The sequence below is a fragment of the Diadema setosum genome, chromosome 5, assembly GCF_964275005.1.
Source record: "Diadema setosum chromosome 5, eeDiaSeto1, whole genome shotgun sequence".
Taxonomy (NCBI): Eukaryota; Metazoa; Echinodermata; class Echinoidea; order Diadematoida; family Diadematidae; genus Diadema; species Diadema setosum.
Window position 1 is genome coordinate 1,571,611 of NC_092689.1, and position 21,482 is coordinate 1,593,092.

Consider the following 21,482-nt stretch of genomic DNA (forward strand, 5'->3'; position numbering starts at 1 on the left):
TCATACAAAGATATTAGATTGCATTCTACAATAAATTGTCCCTCTGGACATTTTATTGCAATTGGCAAATTACACGGTGGTAAAATGGCAGCCGCCATGGAAGAATTCGAGCATCAGTTCGCGGCTGTTTCAGCTGAAATTACATCTAAAATCAATAAAATACCAATGCTGGTAGGAGGTAAGCGTCATAATTACTATGCATTGTATTTTATAAACATCATAGATGTTTTTATAGCTGAATGGCAGTGTCCAGCTGTGTTAGTGACGTTGCCCGTAGGCGTACCGTAAATAATAAACAGCACAGTCAGTATGGCCTACAATAGTGTAGCTACACGCAGCCGCTGTAGAGACAGCGGCTGCACCTCTATTCCGTCGCAGACGTTGTCATTTTTCAGTGTGGTTGTGCGACTCCTTCATGAATATCTTTATTAATCGTGGAAAACTAAAATACAAGGAATTATCATAATCTATGATAATCATTCAATAATCGGTTAGCGATTTTTTGTTTAATTACGTCAAAAACTCACCGAAATCTGTGGCTGAAATCAGGTCTGCACATCTGTAAACGTCCTCATTGCTTCACTTCTCATCTGCGTGTCATGAAGAATGGCATTCACTCTCGTATACTACAACGTACGAACGTAGGTAGTCGGAGAGGCGCCCTCTAGCTCTCCGACGCGTTGCTTCGCGACAGCGGCTGCGTGTAGTTAGGCCCTACTAGTGTATTAAAGTGGGAGTTAGTGTCCACTTCACAGAATATACACTTACCAACTACGCCAGGCTGATGATGGGCTTGATTCAGGTGGATTTATACAGGTGTATGCCTTGTAGTCCTTTCCTTTCCCAAACCGTGAGTCCATCAGCGTCAAGTCAAGGTCGTGGGGGTCAATTGTCACCTGATATAGAGTTGGATGTGTCGGTCAGGTGACCCCCTAGTCATGTTAAAGTCACAGTCCGGGTCTGGTTAATGTCATGAGGTACAGTAGATAGGAGGGGAAGTTAAAACCAACCATCCCCCCAAACCAAATCCCACTACAGTATTTTAGCCCGTGGATGCCTAACCCCGGCGCGGGGCGCTGATGTACAACCACGTCAGTTCTCCATGCGACCATGGAATTGCCCATCACATAGGCGTACTTGGACGATGAGGTTGAGGGGAGATCACTGAGGTAGATGTTGTTGAAGAGTGTTCGAGCCAGAACTGAGCCCTGGGGGACCCCATTTTTGAGACGGCGCAATCGGCTGACCTGCCCATCGCTTGTCTTCAGTATAAAGCTGCGGTTAGAGATGACAGTGCAGATGAACCGCACGAGATGACGGTCAGGAATGGTGTGAAGTAGCTTCAGGGTAAGACCCTGGTGCCATACCGTGTCGTAAGCAGCTGTGAGGTCCACCAAGATCAGGCCTGCCTTGTAGCCTGACCAGACACTGTGCTGCGCACAGGGTCTGACATGTGTTAGTGTTTCAACGTTGTAAACGACCGTCACTATTGACGGCAAAATCACATAAAATACCTTTTATTTTGTATGATTTTAAGAGTAATATAATTGCAACACTTACCTACAGCATATTTTCCTGATTGTTGAGTTGAATTCGGCATTTTGTTGGTATCCAGACCTTATTGTTGAATTTTTCGGAGTATAGATCGTGCGGTGGCATCTTTTCCTTCGAGAGCTTCAAAAAATCAACAAACTACCACGCATGCGCATTCAGAAGTGGTTGCTTTTTACCTACGCCCGTGCGCCCGTGCGTTTCATGTGTTACGTAAAACTTGTAGTAGATCCGCGCGTGCTGCACCGGCAATGATTTGACCTTTTTTAGTCGGGGTCATCCGACTATCTCATCACTTCCGCCCCGACTACCTACGTTGTAGCATACGAGAGTGAATGCCATTCATATAACACGCAGTTGAGGAGTGAAGCAGTAAGGACGTTTACAGACCTGATTTCAGCCACAGATTTCGGTAAGTTTTTGACGTAATTAAACAAAAAATCGCATACCGATTATTGAATGATGGTCATAGATTACGATAATTCCTTATATTTTAGTTTTCCACGATTAATAAAGATATTCATGAAGGAAACGGTGAACCATAACAACGTCTGCGAAGGAATAGAGGTGCAGCGCTGTCGCTTCGCGACAGCGGCTGCGTGTAGTTAGCCTGCCTTGTAGCCCTTTTCGAAGGCTTCCTCAATGTCATCGGTAAGGTTGACAATCTGATGGACAGTACTCCGAACAGTCCTGCCTTGGCGGAAACCAGCTTGCTCGTGCGGCAGCTGTGGGTCGATGATAGGTTCCAAACGAGCTAGAAGGAGTCTTTCCAGGAGCTTGAACGGGACACAAAGGAGCGATATCGGGTGATAGTTCTTTGGGTCGTCGGTTGCCTTGTTGGGTTTGGGTATGGCGATGACTGTTGCCTTACGCCAAATCTTAGGTACAGTCGTATTTGAGAGACAGTTGGAATAAAAGCCTCTCATCCATTCAAGACATCTTGGGCCGCAGTGGATAAGAAACTCTGGAGGGATGTTGTCTGGGCCCTGGGCCTTTCCACTCTTGAGTTGGCGGACGGCTAGCATAAGCTCCTCAATGGTGAAAGGAGTGGACAGAAATCCGTCGACTCCAGGGGTTTGCCACAGGGCAGATGTTTCTTGTTTGACATGGAGTGCCTGCTCCTTGCTGGCATCTTTGAACTTATAAACAATGCCTTTAAAGGTATTAGCCCACATTTGTAAACCTGCAGCAATTGGTCTCATAGTTAGCATGGAGTTTGGGTATGATTGCAGTAACACCTGTGCAAAATTTCGTTCCAATTAGTCCATTACTTTCATAAAAATAAATGGAAATGCACCGTATGCATGCGTATAAAAACGGTCACTAGTTCCGGTCCACGCACGTACTACATGCATGCGATACATGTGTAAGTTAATGTGCGTAGCTAGCCCGCGCTCGTAATTTGATTTTGGGTCGGGTTGACCCGGTTTGAAAATTGATTTTAAAACGATGATTTTCTCTCTTTTATCGAATGGTACAGACAAAGAGCAACAGGTGAGGTATGTTTCTGTTATAACTTGTACTTGAAGTCATATTGGACCTGTTTTATGCAGTTTTGATTTTCGTGGGTTTGCAAATGTGGGCTAGTACCTTTAACCAAAGCCATTCAATGTGCAGTTGTGCAGCCTGCATGTTGTTGTCCTAATTAATGAGATCAAAATTTGAAGCTAAAATCATCACTTTCCACAATTTGTTGTGATTCAATTTCACATTTTGTAGTGATTTGATACTTGTTTTAAAGTGCCAAATTTGTGCAATTTTGATGCAGTTTGATCCAGCGCGGCAGCAGTACCTGAGATATCCACTGAGATAAGTTTAGCACCATCTGTGTATGGATCTGGGTGGAGCATGTATAGATGTATCATTCTCTTGCTAAGGGCAGTACTGAAACACAGTTAAGAAGTATAGACATTTGCATTATTTTAAATTTGAAAAAATGTGAACAAATCAATTATAAATGCATTTTCTTTAAAAGTGTGAACAAATCTGTTATTTCCTAATACTAAACTTGATGTAGAAAATACAATTGTAAAGCCGGATGTAGCAAACAGGGAGAGGCAACAAGTGTCGTTATCAGCCTGGGGATTGGAAGTTACCGGGTATTTTTCTTTTTTTTTTTCCCAATAAAAACTGATGAGTGCCATATGGTACATAGCTCTCTGTAGTGCCAAAAGTTGCTACAATGTATGTAAAAGATGAGGTTTATGGCAATACATTGTATCAATTGTATGTGTATATGCAAGCATCAGGATACACAACATGACTATAGTGTAACTAACACTGGTACAATTCAGGTGTGTGTTACTGTGACATACTTTTCTATGGGGCATCCTTTTTATTATAGATTTGGTTTGATCCTGAATCGTACGTACAGTGTAGCAGAGGTACAATCTGTAGAATTGCTCTTGATCATGCTGTGCACATGTTTACAGGGTACAGTATGAGTGTTATGAGGGAATTGTACAAATGCATGCATTGTGCAGTCAATGTTTTTCTCTGTGTTTAGTATTCATAAAGTTGTATGTTGTACCATTCAAGCTTGTACAGTTTATGTACGACTGTAGCTCAGATTTCATTTCTTTGTGTTGACCTTTTCAGCTGAAAAGAAGCAGCTTGTCAGTGCAGCAGAAAAGCAAGTTGATGAAGCTCTTGAATTAGTAAGTTTACATTTTATCTGGCTTTCTCATTAGTAGTTATTATTATCTATATTTCCTTCTCTGTTTTACTCATCAGGCTTTCTATCTTCCATATTCTCTCTAGCCAGTTTGTACATTGCATATCATTATGAAATGGTACTTTGCATCTCACTCATGGCAATAAATGCCTTCCATCCCTGTAGAGTTCCAATGTCTTTTCCTCATAAACATGAAAACTCCCCATAATAATAATAATAATAATAATAATAATAATAATAATAATAATAATAATAATAATAATAATAATAATAATAATGATAATAATAATAATGATAATAATAATAATAATAATAATAATAATAATAATAATAATAATAATAATAATAATAATAATGATAATAATAATAATGATAATAATAATAATAATAATAATAATAATAATGGAGTCTTGTAATGCGCCATGTCTGTCACACAGTGGCACTCCTGGCGCAGAAAGGTAAGACCTCCTCCCACATTACTTCATTCAGGAAAAGATCCCAATTGAAAAAAGCACAGTTACTGAAATAAAAAGGTCTTGAGTTCCCTCTTGAACAGAGGGAAAGAGGTCTCCATTCTCAGTTTCAAAGGCAATGAGTTCCAGAGAGAAGAGCCAGACTGGGTGAAAGCTCTGTTCCCCCATGAATGATGAGTACGGGGAACTATAAATATCATTGTGTTTATCCTCTGGTGTGGATATTAAAAAAAATGCATAGGACTGCTGCTTGGATAACAGGTTAATGAAATGGTTTGTTAGTGTTTGATTGGATATATTTTGTTTTTGTATGTACTTTGTTGTAGATAATTTGTAGGCATATAATGTACAATATACAATATTATACAGTAGCAATTATACATGTAGTTCACACAAAATATCACTCCAATATGTGCAATAGCATTACAAGGTGCATTTTATATGACACCATTGTATGAAGGTTACTGAATCATTTCATTTAAGAAATGTAAAAAGAACAAAAAAAAAAATGGTGTCTTTCAATTTTCTTAATGGCATGTCGGGTGATATTTTTTTTTTTCATATGCATTTTGAATACCATTAAGAGGTACAGTGGACTCCTGTTGTAACAAAGTCCTTGGGACTAGCAGTTTTCTTTATTATATTGAAATTTTGTTATATCCGAATAAATAAACAATAAAAATAATGGATGTGGAGTGGATGGAGTGGATAATGTTGCGGCCTGAATTTTTACTTCATTGTAACCGGAATTTCGTTATAACCGTGTTTGTTATAAAAGGAGTGCACTGTACAAATAATATATTGTAGTTCATCGGCACACTGATGTTTTGTGATGTGATCACATGCTTTGTGCTTCATTTGTCAGTTCAATCTTACTGTACCTGTTACTCTTATTCAATGTTTCTCATGGCAAATCAGCTAGAACAAATGGATATTGAGATCCGCAGCATTCCGTCCAGTGAAAGACAGAAGTTCACCACCCGCTTAAAAAGCTACCAGACAGAACTGAACCGACTGGAGAAAGATTTGGTGAGACAAATGCTCTTGGTAGCATATATTGGAAAAAAGAAAAAGTTGTATCATACATTACATGGATGATGACTGACGGGGGAGGAAACACACCGAATGTTCCACCCGAAGGGTTTGAAATGCTGTTGAGGGAGGTTATAAGTCCCGAAACGAAGTCGAGGGACTTATAGCCTCCCGAAATAGCATTTCAAACCCTGAGGGTGGAACGTTTGGTACATGTTCCTGACAAAAAGAGTCATCATCTGTTATATTATATGGGTTAGTCAAATACATCAAATACGTCAACGTCAACCACCAGCACAACGCACTCGATTGCTCGCTCGCGCAGAGCCAAATTCACTATGCGCGCGCGGTCCTAGGCCTTCTGTCATTTGAATGTGAAAATGTTTTCCCGTGGGAGAACATTACAAAAATGTTCGCCCATGGGTGAACATAACGAATGTGCCTCCATCACGTGACTGTGTTTAGCCAATCACTAACCGGTATTTGACTAACCCATTTAATATAAATGCCTTTTTGTTCCCCCTTAACAGGAAAGTTAGCCAGAGGTGTGTTATTGATATTTGCCAGGCTTTAAGTGACGATGTACGTCTCTACAACAAATAAAGATAGTGCTGGGGTATGTGGAAGTGTGTCATGGTAGTAAATTGTTATGTCTGTTGTATGCAGTTTCTGTTTGTTGTTCCTGCATTGACGTGAAAACAACTTGGGTGTGTCACACAGAAGCCTTTTGTTGCATACCGAGAGTGTAAGGCTGAACTGGGTAGAATTTGAGCATAAAAAGCTGAACTGGGTAGAATTGGGAGTCTTGACACCTGTGGTATATGGCCACAGAATGAAACTGATAGCCACAATGTCATGTTTCATCGTCGAAGGCCAAGCCACAATTACATTCATCTTTGTGTGCAGAAGAGAAACATTTCACTTATTTCATTAAAACTTTTTACATGGATGGAATATGTCAGGGAGTGGACAAGTCTCATATTGGTAATAATGATGGTCAGTACACCAATGGTATCATGTACACCTGTAAGTAACGCTTTTGGTTAGACAGGGCAAAAATTGCAGTCCTCGGAAGAATAATAAAGCTGGTGGTTTGATCATCCTAATAGAATACATTGTCTTTATACATTGAATATTTTGGTCTTAAAGAAAGTCTAATGTGTGTCAACTGAATGGATTGAAGTACTAAGAAACATGCGTTGGCACATCAGGGCTTGACACTTACTTTTTTTTTTCTGACCTGGTGGCCCTTTTTGGCCAATAAACTCTTTAAATCTGAAATGTTGGTAGCCCAAAAAGATACTTTGTATGGTATGTAATGGCCCAAATTAAGAGCAAAAGTAACAATCCATTTTGAATCTAAGTTACTCGTTCGGGCCCCCAAAGGACAAATTTGTTAGCCTGACACTAATTTTTAGTGGCCCCGGGCCACCAGGCCACCAGGCCACCGTCAATGTCAAACCCTGCACACACGATGTAGATTACATGATGAATGCAGGCTTGATATGGAAGCCGTGTGATTGATAGTGATGCAATGTTGTTTGATTGCACATTCTGTGAAATGGATAACCCAAGAATGTTGTTGAGTCGTACAAAATACAAATGTCACCAGGATGATGCTGACTAGTAAGTTGATTTTGAGATTTTTTGCCTCTGATATAACTTGACCCTTCTAGCGACGGTCCAAGGTGTCTTCCAGGGATGATGGAACCAGGGAAGAGCTCTTGGGGTTGGACGACTATCGCAGTTCAGAGGACCAGGTACACCCCAAAGTTTGGTCTCACCTAGAGGCCATGTTTTGATGTAGATGCTTCCCTCAAGTGGTTATGAGTACTGTGCACCAATATTATCAGGTTAACCTGTCATGTTTTGGGGGAATTTGCTGCAGAAATTATTATCCTTTCACCACGAATTGGCCACTTAAAAATTCTTACTATATAGCCTGTTAGAGAAAGACTTGAGAAAGACTTGGAACTAGTTAGAAACAACAGAAAACTGCTGGTCCCAAGGACTTACTTATAAAAGGAGTCCACTATACTAAACCAAGGATCCTTTCCCCTTCCCTAAACTGTTTTATGTGTTAGCTGGTGGCATATTGCCAGTTTGTATGTTTTTGGCAAAGTTTTTGAATTGCATTTGCATAGTCTTTTTTTTTTCTTTGCTTCGAACCTTACTTGTACAGGAATATAATTTTGATGTGCACAGACACTTTTCAGACGCTAGATTTGTGTTTGTGTGACTATCCCTGTTTTGTTTTCTCTTGCAGAGGACAAGATTACTGGATAACACTGAGAGACTGGATAGAACCTCCAGAAAACTTGAGGCAGGCTACAGAATGACCGTAGAAACAGGTCAGTGCAGTGCAGACGGTAGTTCACCTGACTTACTTCCTTTGTCCATGAGTGTTTTTGTTGTTGTTGTGGGGGGGGGGGGGGGAGTGGGGTTTCTTCAATATCATATGGATATGTTTGTTTCTGTTTTTATTTTTTTCATGAGAGTTGTTTGCATACTTGCTTGTAGTACTTTAATTTGAACATGGTTCTTTAGATTAATTCATCGAGCTTATAATGTAAGGAAATTTATTACATGAAGAGAGGTTCATGCTCATATGATACAGAAATACAATATGTGCATAGAAATATTCATCCATGTTAGCAGTTTGATTTTGATAAAAGCCATGTGTAGCAATGCATAAAAGGAGCTGCCATATGTAATGAGGAAAAGGATGATTCTGTAGGTCTAATTATGACCAAAGGTAATGATAATTGAGATGATGATGATAATAGTGATGATTTTTCATCAAGAATAAAGGTAATTTGTCAGTTTTCATGTTGAATACCATCCTTTGTTTGTCATTCACAGAGCAACTAGGGCAAGACATTCTTGACAATCTCCACAAAGACAGGGAGAAGATTGAGCGGTCAAGGAATAGGGTAAGATTAAATTATCTAGACTTTGAGGTTCTGTTGAAGGAGTTTTGGTAACCCCTACCATCAGGAATAATTGAGATACATAGTTTCTTTTGTATTTATTGCTATTCTTGAATTTTTACAGTATTTGGTTGTTATCTCATCTTAGAACTCTGTCACTGAGAGTTTCTGCAGCTCCAGAGTCATTTTTACCAGAAATGTCCATGAAGCCCATGATTCTCATACCCGAGATATGAAAGTTACAATCACTAAAATTAGTACATGTGAACTGGAATAGGTTTGTGTGTGTTGGTTTTCTTTTGAATTTCTGAGGGGATGTGGATGTAACGGCAATAAGATCATATACTTGAGAGAAGGCTGTACCGAACAATGTCTTTTTTTTTTCTTGATTATCTGTGGTAGTGACTGTGATGCATACCATACTTGGCTCATAAACCAGGAAAGTGATATTTAGATGATATTTGCTGAATTTAAAATTGGTTTGGGGTTGATCAATACCAGATGAGTTGAGGTCTTTGCTTTGCTAAAACACATATCTGTTCATTTTATTTTTTAAATTTCTTTTTGAAGGAAAACAACACAGTTGATATTTGTTTGTCCTTTTTTTTTCAATTTCATGAAAGTTGACATACTTCTAGCTGTGCACTGCTTACCATACTGAATGGGAAATTGGTATTGCTGTATAATCCATCAAATTCTGTGGTAATTTTGGTGTGATAATGATTATCTTGTCTTTACTCATTTGGCAGCCTGAAGTGTGCTGCATATCCTGTATTGAAGAAGAGCTTTAGGTGAAATTGGTTACATAAATTCAATCTGCATAGAATCAGAAATTTACACAATTCTATGTATTATTCAGTTGATTGTAAGACAGTGCATGTGAGACCTGCGCGTTACCTTATAGTATGTGACTTCCTGGTTTACCGTGTTGTGCAAATTCCATCACATAACCCTGCGTCACTGCATATTTTATTGCTTACTAGAAAGAGTTTGGGTAGTAGTAAGATACAAAGGTGATACAGATGATAGATATTTGCGTCGATGCAAGGTAATACCAGGTGATGATACATAGGAGGTGTCCAGTAGAAACACACACCTTGGTTGCATAGCAAAGTTTTGTCTGGTGAATGTATAGCAAGAGGTAGGTGGCTGAAGTCTCCTGTGAAATTTTCTTTCAGTTACGTGACATGGATGCTACTGTTGGCCAAAGCTCCCGCGTCCTCAGTGCAATGATGCGTAGGTATGATCTGTGTCATCGCTTTATTTTCTCCACCCAGCTCTTGAGTCTTTTCATGGTTTATTTTTATTTGCCTGTCTTGCTTCTACCTCATTGCCCATTTATGCTGTATTTTGAGTTATCTTCAGCTGGATTTGTTAAAGTGATGATGTTCTTTTTCCCCCTATTTTGGCAAAGTAGTGATAACATGACATTCATGTACAAGAATAAAATATACCAGTTGATTTCCTTTAATATCCCTAACAGTCAAAGCTTCATTAATCAATAATATGGTATTTAGTCCATATTGTGTGCAAAGGCAATGTGCCAAACATTCATTTTATGGATAAGGGGAAATTAAGATATATTGAGTTTGCCAAACAAATTACATCAATAGAATAGACCATCTGATTTTCATCCATCTTTCCTCAACTGTACTGCATAATTAATGATACAGAATGTTTATAAGTGGAGGAAAAGAAGACCCCAAACACAAAGAAATATATCACTGAATTGCCGTTGTTTTGTGTGTTTGTTTTTCTTTTTTTCGTTGTGGTGTGGGGTGACGAAAATTTCCTTTTTGAAGTCATATGTCACAAAGCGTTCATAGAGGAAAGAAGTGATAGTTCAGCTAAACAGGGAGTGTATCGCATATTAACTAATTTATTGTCAATAAACTATTTAACGTTCATCTGCTCTCAACAGAGTTAGTATTAGTTTTTAAGTAGTGGTTTTGCTGTTTAAGGATAGCTGCTTCTTTGTCCTGTTTTAAGACATACTTATTTCAGTGATGCCCTGCCCCTCTCCCATATAAGATGAACTTCTATGACGGCCTTATATGTTTTAGTTGGCATGGAAATTGTTATCATTCTTGTTACTGATATTTATGTCTTGTGTTGTATGCTGGCGTAGTATTTCATATGCTTATGAAATATCCATTCATCCCCATTTCTGCTTGCAGGATCCTTCAAAACCGTGTAATAATGCTCATCCTTGGCCTCATCATCCTGACCATCATCATCCTCATCATCTACTTCCTGGCCAGGAAATGATGACGGCTGTGATGTGCTGCTGAAAGGTGCAATGAACCCTCTCTCCTAATAGTGGGACGATTCTTTAAGGTGGCTGGTAGTGATGTCTGGCAGGTGTAGTAGACAAGACGCTGATTGCCATGCAGCGCCCTAAGAGTTGCTAGTTTTCTGTCCAGTCATATGTGTCTTCTTGGTCTTGTGTTAGAGAGAAAAGTACACATGCAGACAAGGTTTATAGGTCAAGACTGCCATCTTTTGTTAAAATGACCTGTGTATGTTTTGTGTCCACTTGATCTTTGTACTTGTGCTTAAACTCTCACTTAATACTGCATGCCTGAAATAGGTATTAAAGGAAGAGTCAGAGTGGAAAAAAAAAAGAGTAGTTGCCACTGGAATCCACCAAGCATAGTGAGCATGGGAGTGATAAAATGAGATTATTACCCTCCTTGACACTACTACTGAGTGACAAGTGTCACAGTTTTCTTTAAAGGGAAGATAAACCCCAAGAACAATGTGGATTGAGTGAAAGCAGCAACATTAGTAGAACACATCAGTGAAAGTTTGAAGAAAATCGGACAATCGATGCAAAAGTTATGAATTTTTAAAGTTTTGATGTTGGAACCGCTGGATGAGGAGACTACTAGAGGTTATGACGTATGAGTGGACTACAATATCAAGAAAATATAAAGAAAATACTAAAAAAATCAATTTTTTATGAAAATTACAAATTCCATCAACTTGATATTGACATATGTTAAGGGAAGCAATTATTCCCCCTGCTTTCTGAAAGCGGTTGCTCCACTGCTCTTTCATAATTCTAGAAAAGTGAATTTTTGTAGAATATCCTTTTTATTTTCTTTGTATAGTTGTCCACTCATACGTCATATCCTCTAGTAGTCTCCTCATCCAGCGGTTCCAACACCAAAACTTTAAAAATTCATAACTTTTGCATCGATTGTCCGATTTTTCTCAAACTTTCACTGATGTGTTCTACTAATGTTGCTGCTTTCACTCAATCCACATTGCTCTTTGGGTTTACCTTCCCTTTAAGGATTGCATTAGCAACAGGGCAGTAACCTTTTGGCTTTTAGAAATTCAGGGAATACACAAAGTGTTGATCAGCCAGTAACAGGGTTGGATGAGAAAAGTAGGGCATCTTTACAAGAGTACGACATCAGAACTGCTTGTATGTTGCCATGACAACAGGCAGTTATTAACATCATAAATTGTGTGATTTCAGAACACACAGAAGGTGTAAATGTAGCTTGAAAGCTATAAGGTAGTCAAGGCATCCAAGCTGCTTGTACATCAAGGCTTATCTTTGTGGTTTGTGTTTTTTTTCTTGGTGATGATGAGATCAAAACCACTCTGTGGTCTATCATGTACCCGTTCTCCCCAGTGAATTAACTCCCTATCGCCTTTTCTTGCTGGTACGTTTGCATGCTGTTGTTCAGCATTTCCACCATTGCTGCTGTGGTCAGGCTGCTATGGTCAGCTGGTGATTCCACCGTTGCTGTTGAGTTCTGGCTGACCATTACCCCTTTTGTTTGTCCTGCAAGAACTGTCGTTCCTATCTGTTATATCTTGCTAGATTGTCTGGCATGGATTCCAGTTTATTAACAACATAATACCTGTTGTTTGGACTTAGTGATCCATAAAGAGTTATGATCTACATAGAGTTTACTAGGCTCTCTTCTTGAAAAGAATGCAAGTTTACCTGCATGTCATGTTGCTTTAGTGCAGGCACTTGAGAACTTCTTGACTCTCCTAGTCTTCTAGGTAAATCATCCGCAATGTACAGCCTTGAACTTTTAAAATTTTTTGCCAGTTTTTGAATCGTGACTTTATCGGTAAAGCTGACACAGAATTTGAGAGGGTTTGTATGTAATGATGTTTTAGTTTGCCATTTGTGATCCTCTCAAACTGTAATGAAAAACTCTTTCATCACATGCAGAACATTATCTTCCTCTGCAGCCAAATCTGTAACAAAGTTATTTTGAGCAACATAGAGTATGCAGCAATATTGTCCATGTCTTACTGCAATGCAGCTTCCTAATAGCTCCTTACTCTGTACATCATCCTAGCTGTAATTTAGTACGACCTCCTGAAATTGCAGTGACAAAATGTTCCTAAATAATTTTTGTCTGTTGGTTTGTCACTACCTTGTATATAAATACCATTATTCTATGACAAAAGTGAATGAATAAGAATGGCTTCTGATGGAAATACTGGCACAGGATCTCTTTCTGGAACATAGTTGTCATGGTGCAATTTGTTAGGAGCTTGTGAAAGTGATGTATTAGGACAGAGAATTGTGAGAAGACATGCTCCTTAGACATTCTTGTGATAGTTGTTGTTGGTAGCAGGCCTCACAGACTGATAGTGGGGTGTGGAAACATGAAAGACTGCACCAAGACTCAAATAATTCCGGTTCACAATGATTCAAAGAGCAACTACAGAGCTGCATTGAGCCCGAGCATGCAGCTCAGTGGTAGTGGGGAAGCAACACACCGCGCTGCGCTTCAGCAGCATTCACAACACGGCCGCGGGGATCACCACCGTGCACCGTACAACATGGTAAAGCTTTACATTGTATATGCCTTTTTAGCTACGTATCAAAAGGTCTAAAGTCGCGAAGGAGTGGAATTTGGCACTAACAGCTGGTTTATCAGTATACCCAAATCAGTATTACGAACCATCACAACAACACAACCGTGTCAAAACCTAACCCCAGGGCGCTCCTTGTACACACAGTTATCGGGCTGGCTGGTCGCTGTAAACCAAGCTAGCTGCAAAGCTGCGTAATGCACTCATCACATAATGCAACATGTGTGCGTATCATTGTCACACATTTGGATAAAGTGCACAGTACATCAGCGTAGCAATATTTTCATCAGCGTAAAGCAAACTATATTCACAATAATTCTTACCCTCATTTTCTGTCATTTTTCAGTGGCTGGTCGATGAACTACATCCTTGCTGCCCATGCTGGCGGCCTTGATTGTTGGAATGACGTCTGGTTTTTGCCGTTTCTGTCTTTTGAGGCCAAACTGGGCCCATAATCCAAGATCTTCGAAGTCCAACACATTAAAATGTTTGCTTCGTATTACACTGGCGTCCAAAGGACCCTTCCACCAAGCCCTCGTGAGCTTGACCTTTGCTTTCCAAATTTTCCGCAGGTTAGGGTCCTTTGGAAAAGATTGAAGGCTAACCCCATCTTTGTACGTATTTGAACATCCCGCTACAATACATCGCATAGGCATTTTCTCTTTTCTCTGCTCTCTACAGAAATGACAATCGAACAAATCCTCGACCGAACAAAGGTCACCACACATATACAACATGCAATACAAATCCAATGCAATGCTGGTTGCGTGATCACGATTGAGGCACAAGAGCCGAGCGACATTCTCAAACTGATGTCAGAGGGTCACGTGATACTATAGCCTTGTTTGGGAGAGTTTTTGGCGGGCGGGGCAATTGGAGCTGAGACAAGGTAAATTCTAATGAGTTAATCGGTAATAACTCCAATTGAAATTATTCTTTCTTGGCACTTTTTGTGAAATTGGGCTCGTAGGACGATACTTTTCCATATAAAAGTCAATTTCAATGGTATTTCTTGGGACCTTTAAGGCGACAAGGCAAGTGCTGGCTCCAAATGACATACGGTATAGCTTCCAATAACATTGTAACTCTCTAACAAAAGGCGAATACATTTTCTCCAGTGCATAATGTCTGGCTTGATCTCCACTAGCAAAGATCTCTTACAAAGATATGCCTTTATCTGCTCTGTCCTATGATCTGCCTGAATCTGACTGACTCTCTAACTAATCTCTCCTCTGATCTCTTAACAAGGGGAAACCTGGCTTGATTTATACTGGACGTTGGCAGTGGCCGTCTGTAGCTACCTGTCAATCACTTTCAATGTAGACGGTCAAATTGATTGCAGCAGATTCAGCGCAAACAAAAAAACAGTTTTCCAGTGTCATTTTCCTGTTCCTGATGTTCTCCTTCTAGAGTCACAAAAATGTGGACCTCTTTTAGGATGGTACTTGGTCTGTGCTTCCAAGTTCCAAAGAAGAATCTCACTAGTTCTCCCTTGTTCTCACTGCAGACAAGAAACTTCTTCCACTGCTGAGGCCGCTGGTGGTCTTCACCATAGATTTTTGTCATTAGACTTCCTCTTGAGCCACTGTGTCCTCTCTCGGCTTCTTTGATTCTCATATTCCTGTGAGTGTCTACCACAAAGTGGATACCTTCACTTCTTCGATATGCTGTTTGCAAGATATGTAGGTTGCTTCAAGACATTATCAGAATATTGGCCAGATGTCGCTGGTAAATTTGCCTGTGGAAGTTCTTGTATCATGGCCACGACATCTATTATCTATGTGTTTCGTGATGGAATTTCAATGACTGTTGAGGCTGAACTTTTGATTCTGAATAGTGAGGCAATGATGATTTCGTTGTTTTGTTCCTTGATCCATCTTGGTGTGCTAGTGACAGTGGAAGTGGACCCATGTTGAAGCTAAGCCTGTTTCCTATACGTAACTTCCCGACATTTGGCATTATCAGAAGTCTCTGGAATAGATTCCTTTGCTCTCGCAGTGTGACTTGCTTGCCATATATCTTTGTCTGAACTACACTTGTACCTTATTCTTAGACTTGAAAGCCTTTGTTTTCATATGTATTATTTCTGCCTACACATAGTGTGTAAGGGGGTATGTAGGAATCACTTTGAGGTCGGGTGGCTGGGCGGTCGCGTAACCCATGGACCTGCAGAAAAATTGTCTTAATTTCTTAACATATGCCATTCACCTTAATCGATGGTAGGAGATAGGAACCACAGTATAGATAAATCTTTTAATTACACGGACTTACATGTTAATTTTTCATTTATTAAACCAAGAAACCTAGCAATTTTGGCTAAAAACTAGGGCATAGTTTTCCAGAAATCTACTTATGTACCTGAACAAATTATAGAATTTATTAATTCTATTTCTTAACAAGTTCTTTATGAAGGCTCTTTTCCCCTTACAAAGTTGTCTTTTTTTTTCATCTTCTGCACTAAATTAGAAGCCTTCACAAAAGCATGGATTCTTATTTTTGTCCAGTAATTGATGATAGTCAGAAACAATGGTTGCATGTTCGTCTTGTGGGAGCAGGATGACATCAATGTATTCCACAATTGTAAAACAAATATGTCCATAGCACACTTCTCTGTTAGGGTGTCCCTAACATTAACATTTTTCATTACATTCAAATTACTCCTTGAAAGACATCCCTTGATGCTTTTTCCATTGCCCAAATATGTCTGACAACATCATCAGTGACACAAAATAGGCTTCCTCTATTTTGCATCTTAATCCATGCGACAGTATACGATAGAAATGACGGAGCCATGGTTTTGCCATCTTCAGCCGCCTTCCAAGACTGCAAGATTGCAGCATACTCCTTGGCTAAAGATTGTTTAGAACGTTTGTAAAGCTTCAGGTGGGCATACGGAACAAAACCAACAATATAACGTAGCACCTGGGCATCATGGTCATTGTCTTCAGGTCCATCTTCCTGTGTTATTTGTTTGGGGTCTCTGGTGTCCTCCTACCCATATAACTACCAAGTCCAGCAGTTTCTCAAGCACATGCTGATACAAAATATTGTCAGCTATTGATACGGGATGAAAATCATTCATGGCGAAAAATGAATCCCAAGCAATGTTTCTTATTCTCTTTGGACATTTGAAATTCATGAAACTTTTTGAACGTGTCATCTTGGAGAGCAGGTCCGATTGGGGTTTTACTTAAGCTGCCCACCAAGTCCAACAAACATATGATATACTCACTGGGGCACTCAAAGGAGTCTGTGTTTTCTTTTGAGAGGAGGTTGGATGCCAGCTTTCGTATGTCAGCACCATATCCATACTTCCCAGATAACTGGTCATCACTTGAAACACCATCTTGTCGTGAGTTCATTATTCAGAGAAGTTACCGGAGGCTCGTTTGGAGTGTGCTCATCGCACGTTACCACGGCAACATTGTTAGCTTTCATAGGGTGAACAGTGAACGACCTCTGGACGTCATCCACTTTTCAGCGTCTGGTGTGAAAGGGGTGTCAGTTTTGAAGTGATTCTTTTGATATTCAGCACATTTAGGTGGCATAATGTGTAGTTGTGCAAGATACCTTTTTGTGAGTGTCAAGAAATGTATTGCCATGGAAACAGCATCTTGCATGGGGGTTGAGAAAATTATATCATGTGATCTTCTGTTACATAATGCATGGTTTGCCAATCAGAAGACTTTGAAAAGGCATGGCATGGACACATACTGCCTTTATGAATGCTACAACTTTGTGTAGTGTGGACTTCTTTTCGTAATGGACAGTGACCATCACACACACATTTAATCATTTGAAATATTCAAAGTACCTTTATTATTATTTCTATATGTGTATGAATATGATACAAATTTGCATTATATACATATATATATATATATATATTGTATACACATATGACTTTTGAATAATGCATTCCATGTTATGTGTTTTACAAAGATATGCCATGATGTACTAGTACTCTTAGAGGATGTCTCCACAAAAAGTCAGTAATTGAAATAAACTGTTCTTTAACTCTGTTTAAAACAGATATTACTAAATAAGGAAATATAAGAAATATATAAGAAAATATATTTTGTACATTAATTTGGTTTGAAGGAGATATGGTAATGATTACGAGTTAGTAGTGCTATGTTGTTGATGGAAAACAGCATTTCGCAATCATGTGTTAATAAATGTCTTATGTTAATGACATGTAGTGAGGATGTGGCAGAGGTCTTATCAGTAAAACACACATACCATTGTAATTTACAGCTGTAAGTGCAAAATTTTTATGCATTTTGCATGACGTAAAACTAGGGTGGAGGGTGGAATAAAAACATGCACATTTTTTTTTTTTTTTTTTTTTTTTTTGCTTGATATGATGTTATGCTACTTCATTTATGATTCCGCTGAATTAAAAACAAACAAAATTTGTCTAGCCAGGTTGATCACAAAAAGTTACTCCCAAGAGAAATTTCCACTTTTTCAGTATACTTGCATAACCTGGTGAATGCAGTGGCAACTTTCTACTGTAGTACTGATGAAGTTGTACAAATGTACAAAATATTTATTGCCTAATAGCTCATAAGACAGATGAGCTTCTTGTATTTTCAGTTCAATTTCATGCACAGTACATCACATTAGTTGTTTGCAATCCATTGGTTTGTGGTAGGTTTCTTATTCTCTGCATATATATGTGTTAGATTCATATTTTCATCCACAAGTGTCTGCAAAGTGCAATATTTTGCGTTATCATTTCCATTCTTGGTATCGCCAGCTTTAGTTGTATGATAGTAGCCATCAATATTTTAAATACAGGTACAGTGGGTGTATGGGTGGTCATCTACTCCCAATTAAGACTTTACTATTCTGGGAGAATAAAATTCTGAAGGTTTCACCCAAGTCACCTACCACAGTGCTGCCCTACACACATACAAGAGACATAATCAACCATTTGTATTCCACATTATCCTCCTTTGTAGGTGAAAGGAGGCAGAAGTACTTAGTCCCACACACAAGGAACTACACCAATGAGTATGTTTGTTTGTTTTCTATAGGATGGAAATAGCGGGGTTCGATATTATCCAGAATATGGAAGCTATGTTACATTACGTACGGACAGTATTGAAGTGTATTACTGTACTTAGCCATGATGGGCTCAGATTTTGACTTATATTCCATCCTTCTCCCTCCTCCTCCTCCCCCCCCCCCCCAAAAAAAAAAAAAAAAAAAAAAAGGAGGAAAAAAAAAACATGCAAACATGAAAGGCAAAACAAAACAACAAATTGAAATTGTTAAGAGTTGAATCTGAAACGAAGGCTTGCTGTGTCAGTTGTGGTTGATAATGAACAGCTAAACAGTGGATGAATGTTGAACTCATGCCCTTTTCAGTGCAAACAAATTCAAAATAAACTTTCAGGAACTGAAAAATTACCCAAAAGAAATATATCATGCTCTACTCCACATGCTTTGCAGTCTGTGATTGTGTTCTTGGAAATTCCTTAATTTTGGTCCTTAATAAAGGTAGCATCACGCAAGTTAGGGTTCATGGTATGCTACATACTCAACTTGAATTGTGGCACGAAATGGCGGGGATAACAAACCTACAGAATAACAAAACCCTCGGAATAACAAACTTTTTCAATAAGGCATTGTAACCAAATTCCTAACCATCACTTTTCATACATATGTTTCTAAACAAATTAAGAAAGTACAAACAATTGTATGCTCTCTCTCTAGAACGTAAAATCAAAATGAAATTAATTACATAGCATCACAGTAAACATTGTTTTTCAGCATATGATGGGTATTCAGTAAACAACGTACAATACAGACTATTTGCCTGGTTTGCATGTTTAAATCATATCATATAGGCCTATTGTTCGGTTTTAAAACAAAATTTTGATAAAGTGAAAGATAACTGCCAGTTCCAGGGACTTTGTTCTAATGAGAGTGCACTGTATCTTTTAAAATCATTTATGTGTACATGCAAGGCTGAACATTAACCCGTTGAGGACGAGTCCCGAGTATACTTGGGCAGGTGTCTATGGGAAATGCGTGTTGTAGCAAAATCAGTCCGTCCTCAACGGGTTAAAGGTGATTGAAAGATGCAAAATCATAGATTTACCCAGACTTTCAGCTCTTTGCTTGTGAGGTTATGGTACTCCATGAGACTTTGGCGAAAGCTTCCAAGGTTCCTTCTGGTAGTGGGGTTAGTTTTCATCACCCAGGATCAAGCAATCATACATATCATCAGTTAAGAACCAGAAAGGCAATCACGTTATAAGATATGAGCCTAAATAAAAGATTTTCACAAAATATACATTTTTTGATAATCAAAAGTGAGTGGATTAATAAGCATTGTTCCAAATATAGGATGAAATAGCACCCTTGTGATTTCATTTTTTTACATTTTACTGAAAATGAAAATAATTAAAAATGAAAACCATAATGTAGAGGAGATAGAGCTCTACAACGTGATACCGATAATTCAATATTCCCCAAAATTGTGGTAACGCCCTTCTGGTTCTCAGCCGGTGATATGTCTGTACATCATTTATATGTAAGTAACATTCCATTTGTGTCATACAGCATATTTGCATTGCTTTATGTTTGTTCTTTGGAGCTTGATGAGATGGAGGGGAGATGATATCAAAGTACATGTACTTGTTAGAAGAGGAACAAGTTTCTTCTGAAGATTATTACAAATAATTTCAAGATCCTCTCAAGCATTTAATCATGATGGTCCGTCCTCTGGCTCCCTTAATCCTTGTATGTGAACTAAGATGTGCTTATTATGCAACACCTTGCCATTTGAGCCAGGTGGACATGTCCAGTGACATCAGCATTGCTGTGGTTTCTTTTTGTCTTGGGCGAGCAGAGCTCTATGGGTGCAGAAAGCAATTTGGATCTCAGCATTGCCACCGTCCTTGTGGGCCTCTCCTATCTCAGCTGCAGCTTCTGCTTCTTCTTAAGTCATGTCTTGGGTCATTTACTGTATATCTTTCTTAAATCTCGGTATCATCATCATAACCCAAAGCCTCTTCTTTCATGGTCATGTAGGGGGGGGGGGGAGGGGGGAGGGGGAGGAATTGCATTTAATGCATGTGGTGCCATTGATGAATATTTCAGTGTAAATACATTTCCTTGTATGTAGATTTCACTTCATGTGTACATGTTGTAAATTATGTGATATAGAAAATATATTATTATATAACTGTGTATATGAAAAGATAATAGGTGCAAATAAAAGTACATGAGAACAGTAGACCCTATGCAGACAGTGTGTTTTGTTTATTTTTTTTTAATGGAGTAATTAGGTGAGAATGAGAAGTTGTTTTGGAGAGCAACACATTAATACCTCCGCCAAGGGGGAGGTTATGTTTTTTCCAGATATGAAAATAATATGGTCGCAGGTTTATTAGTGAAACTTTGGCTATCATACTGTTGCTAGAAAAACACTATGTCATGTTTGGTAGCATGAATAACAGTGATATGTCACAGCCTGATTGATCAGTGCTGTCGACTGCCAACTAAAGTTGGTTCTCCCATCAGACATGACTATATGTAGAGTCTATTTTCAATACCTGTGCATCATGGAGAGGACGATAAGGAAATTAAAAATCGGTATGTCTTTTAACTCATTGACTATGTGAGAGCTTAAGACTGTCAAGAGCAGATAATTGTGCACTTCAATTAGCTTTACAAACCAATTTGGTATAACTTTATGCATGATTTGTCAATCAGAGTACTTAGAAAAGACATAAGCTCAAAGCAGACATTTTATAAAAGGGGAACAATTTGCCTCTGAAGCAAAATGAATACTATGTATGCATACAGGTACACTAAGTGCCATGTATATACTTATACAGTATATATATATATATATATATATATATATATATATATATATATATATATATATATATATATATATATATACAGTATATATATATATATGTATTAGAGAAAGAGAGGGGTGAA

General features: G+C 38.7%; 1 protein-coding gene across 2 annotated transcripts; it reads left to right on the forward strand.

Moving 5' to 3' along the window:
* Positions 1-73: 73 nt before the first annotated feature.
* On the forward strand, positions 74-20,550 carry LOC140228983 (vesicle transport through interaction with t-SNAREs homolog 1A-like). Of its 2 annotated transcripts, XM_072309240.1 has the most exons (9): positions 74-178; positions 4,150-4,208; positions 5,617-5,727; positions 7,407-7,490; positions 7,997-8,081; positions 8,593-8,663; positions 9,839-9,900; positions 10,838-10,954; positions 18,482-20,550. In XM_072309240.1, exons 1-8 carry the CDS (start codon positions 85-87, stop codon positions 10,926-10,928), a joined length of 657 nt encoding a protein of 218 aa, XP_072165341.1. In that variant the 5' UTR covers positions 74-84; the 3' UTR covers positions 10,929-10,954; positions 18,482-20,550. The 2 variants fall into 2 exon arrangements, with proteins under 2 accessions (XP_072165341.1, XP_072165342.1); XM_072309241.1 differs by lacking the exon at positions 18,482-20,550 and having other exon boundaries at positions 9,839-9,896; positions 10,838-10,921.
* Positions 20,551-21,482: the final 932 nt, after the last annotated feature.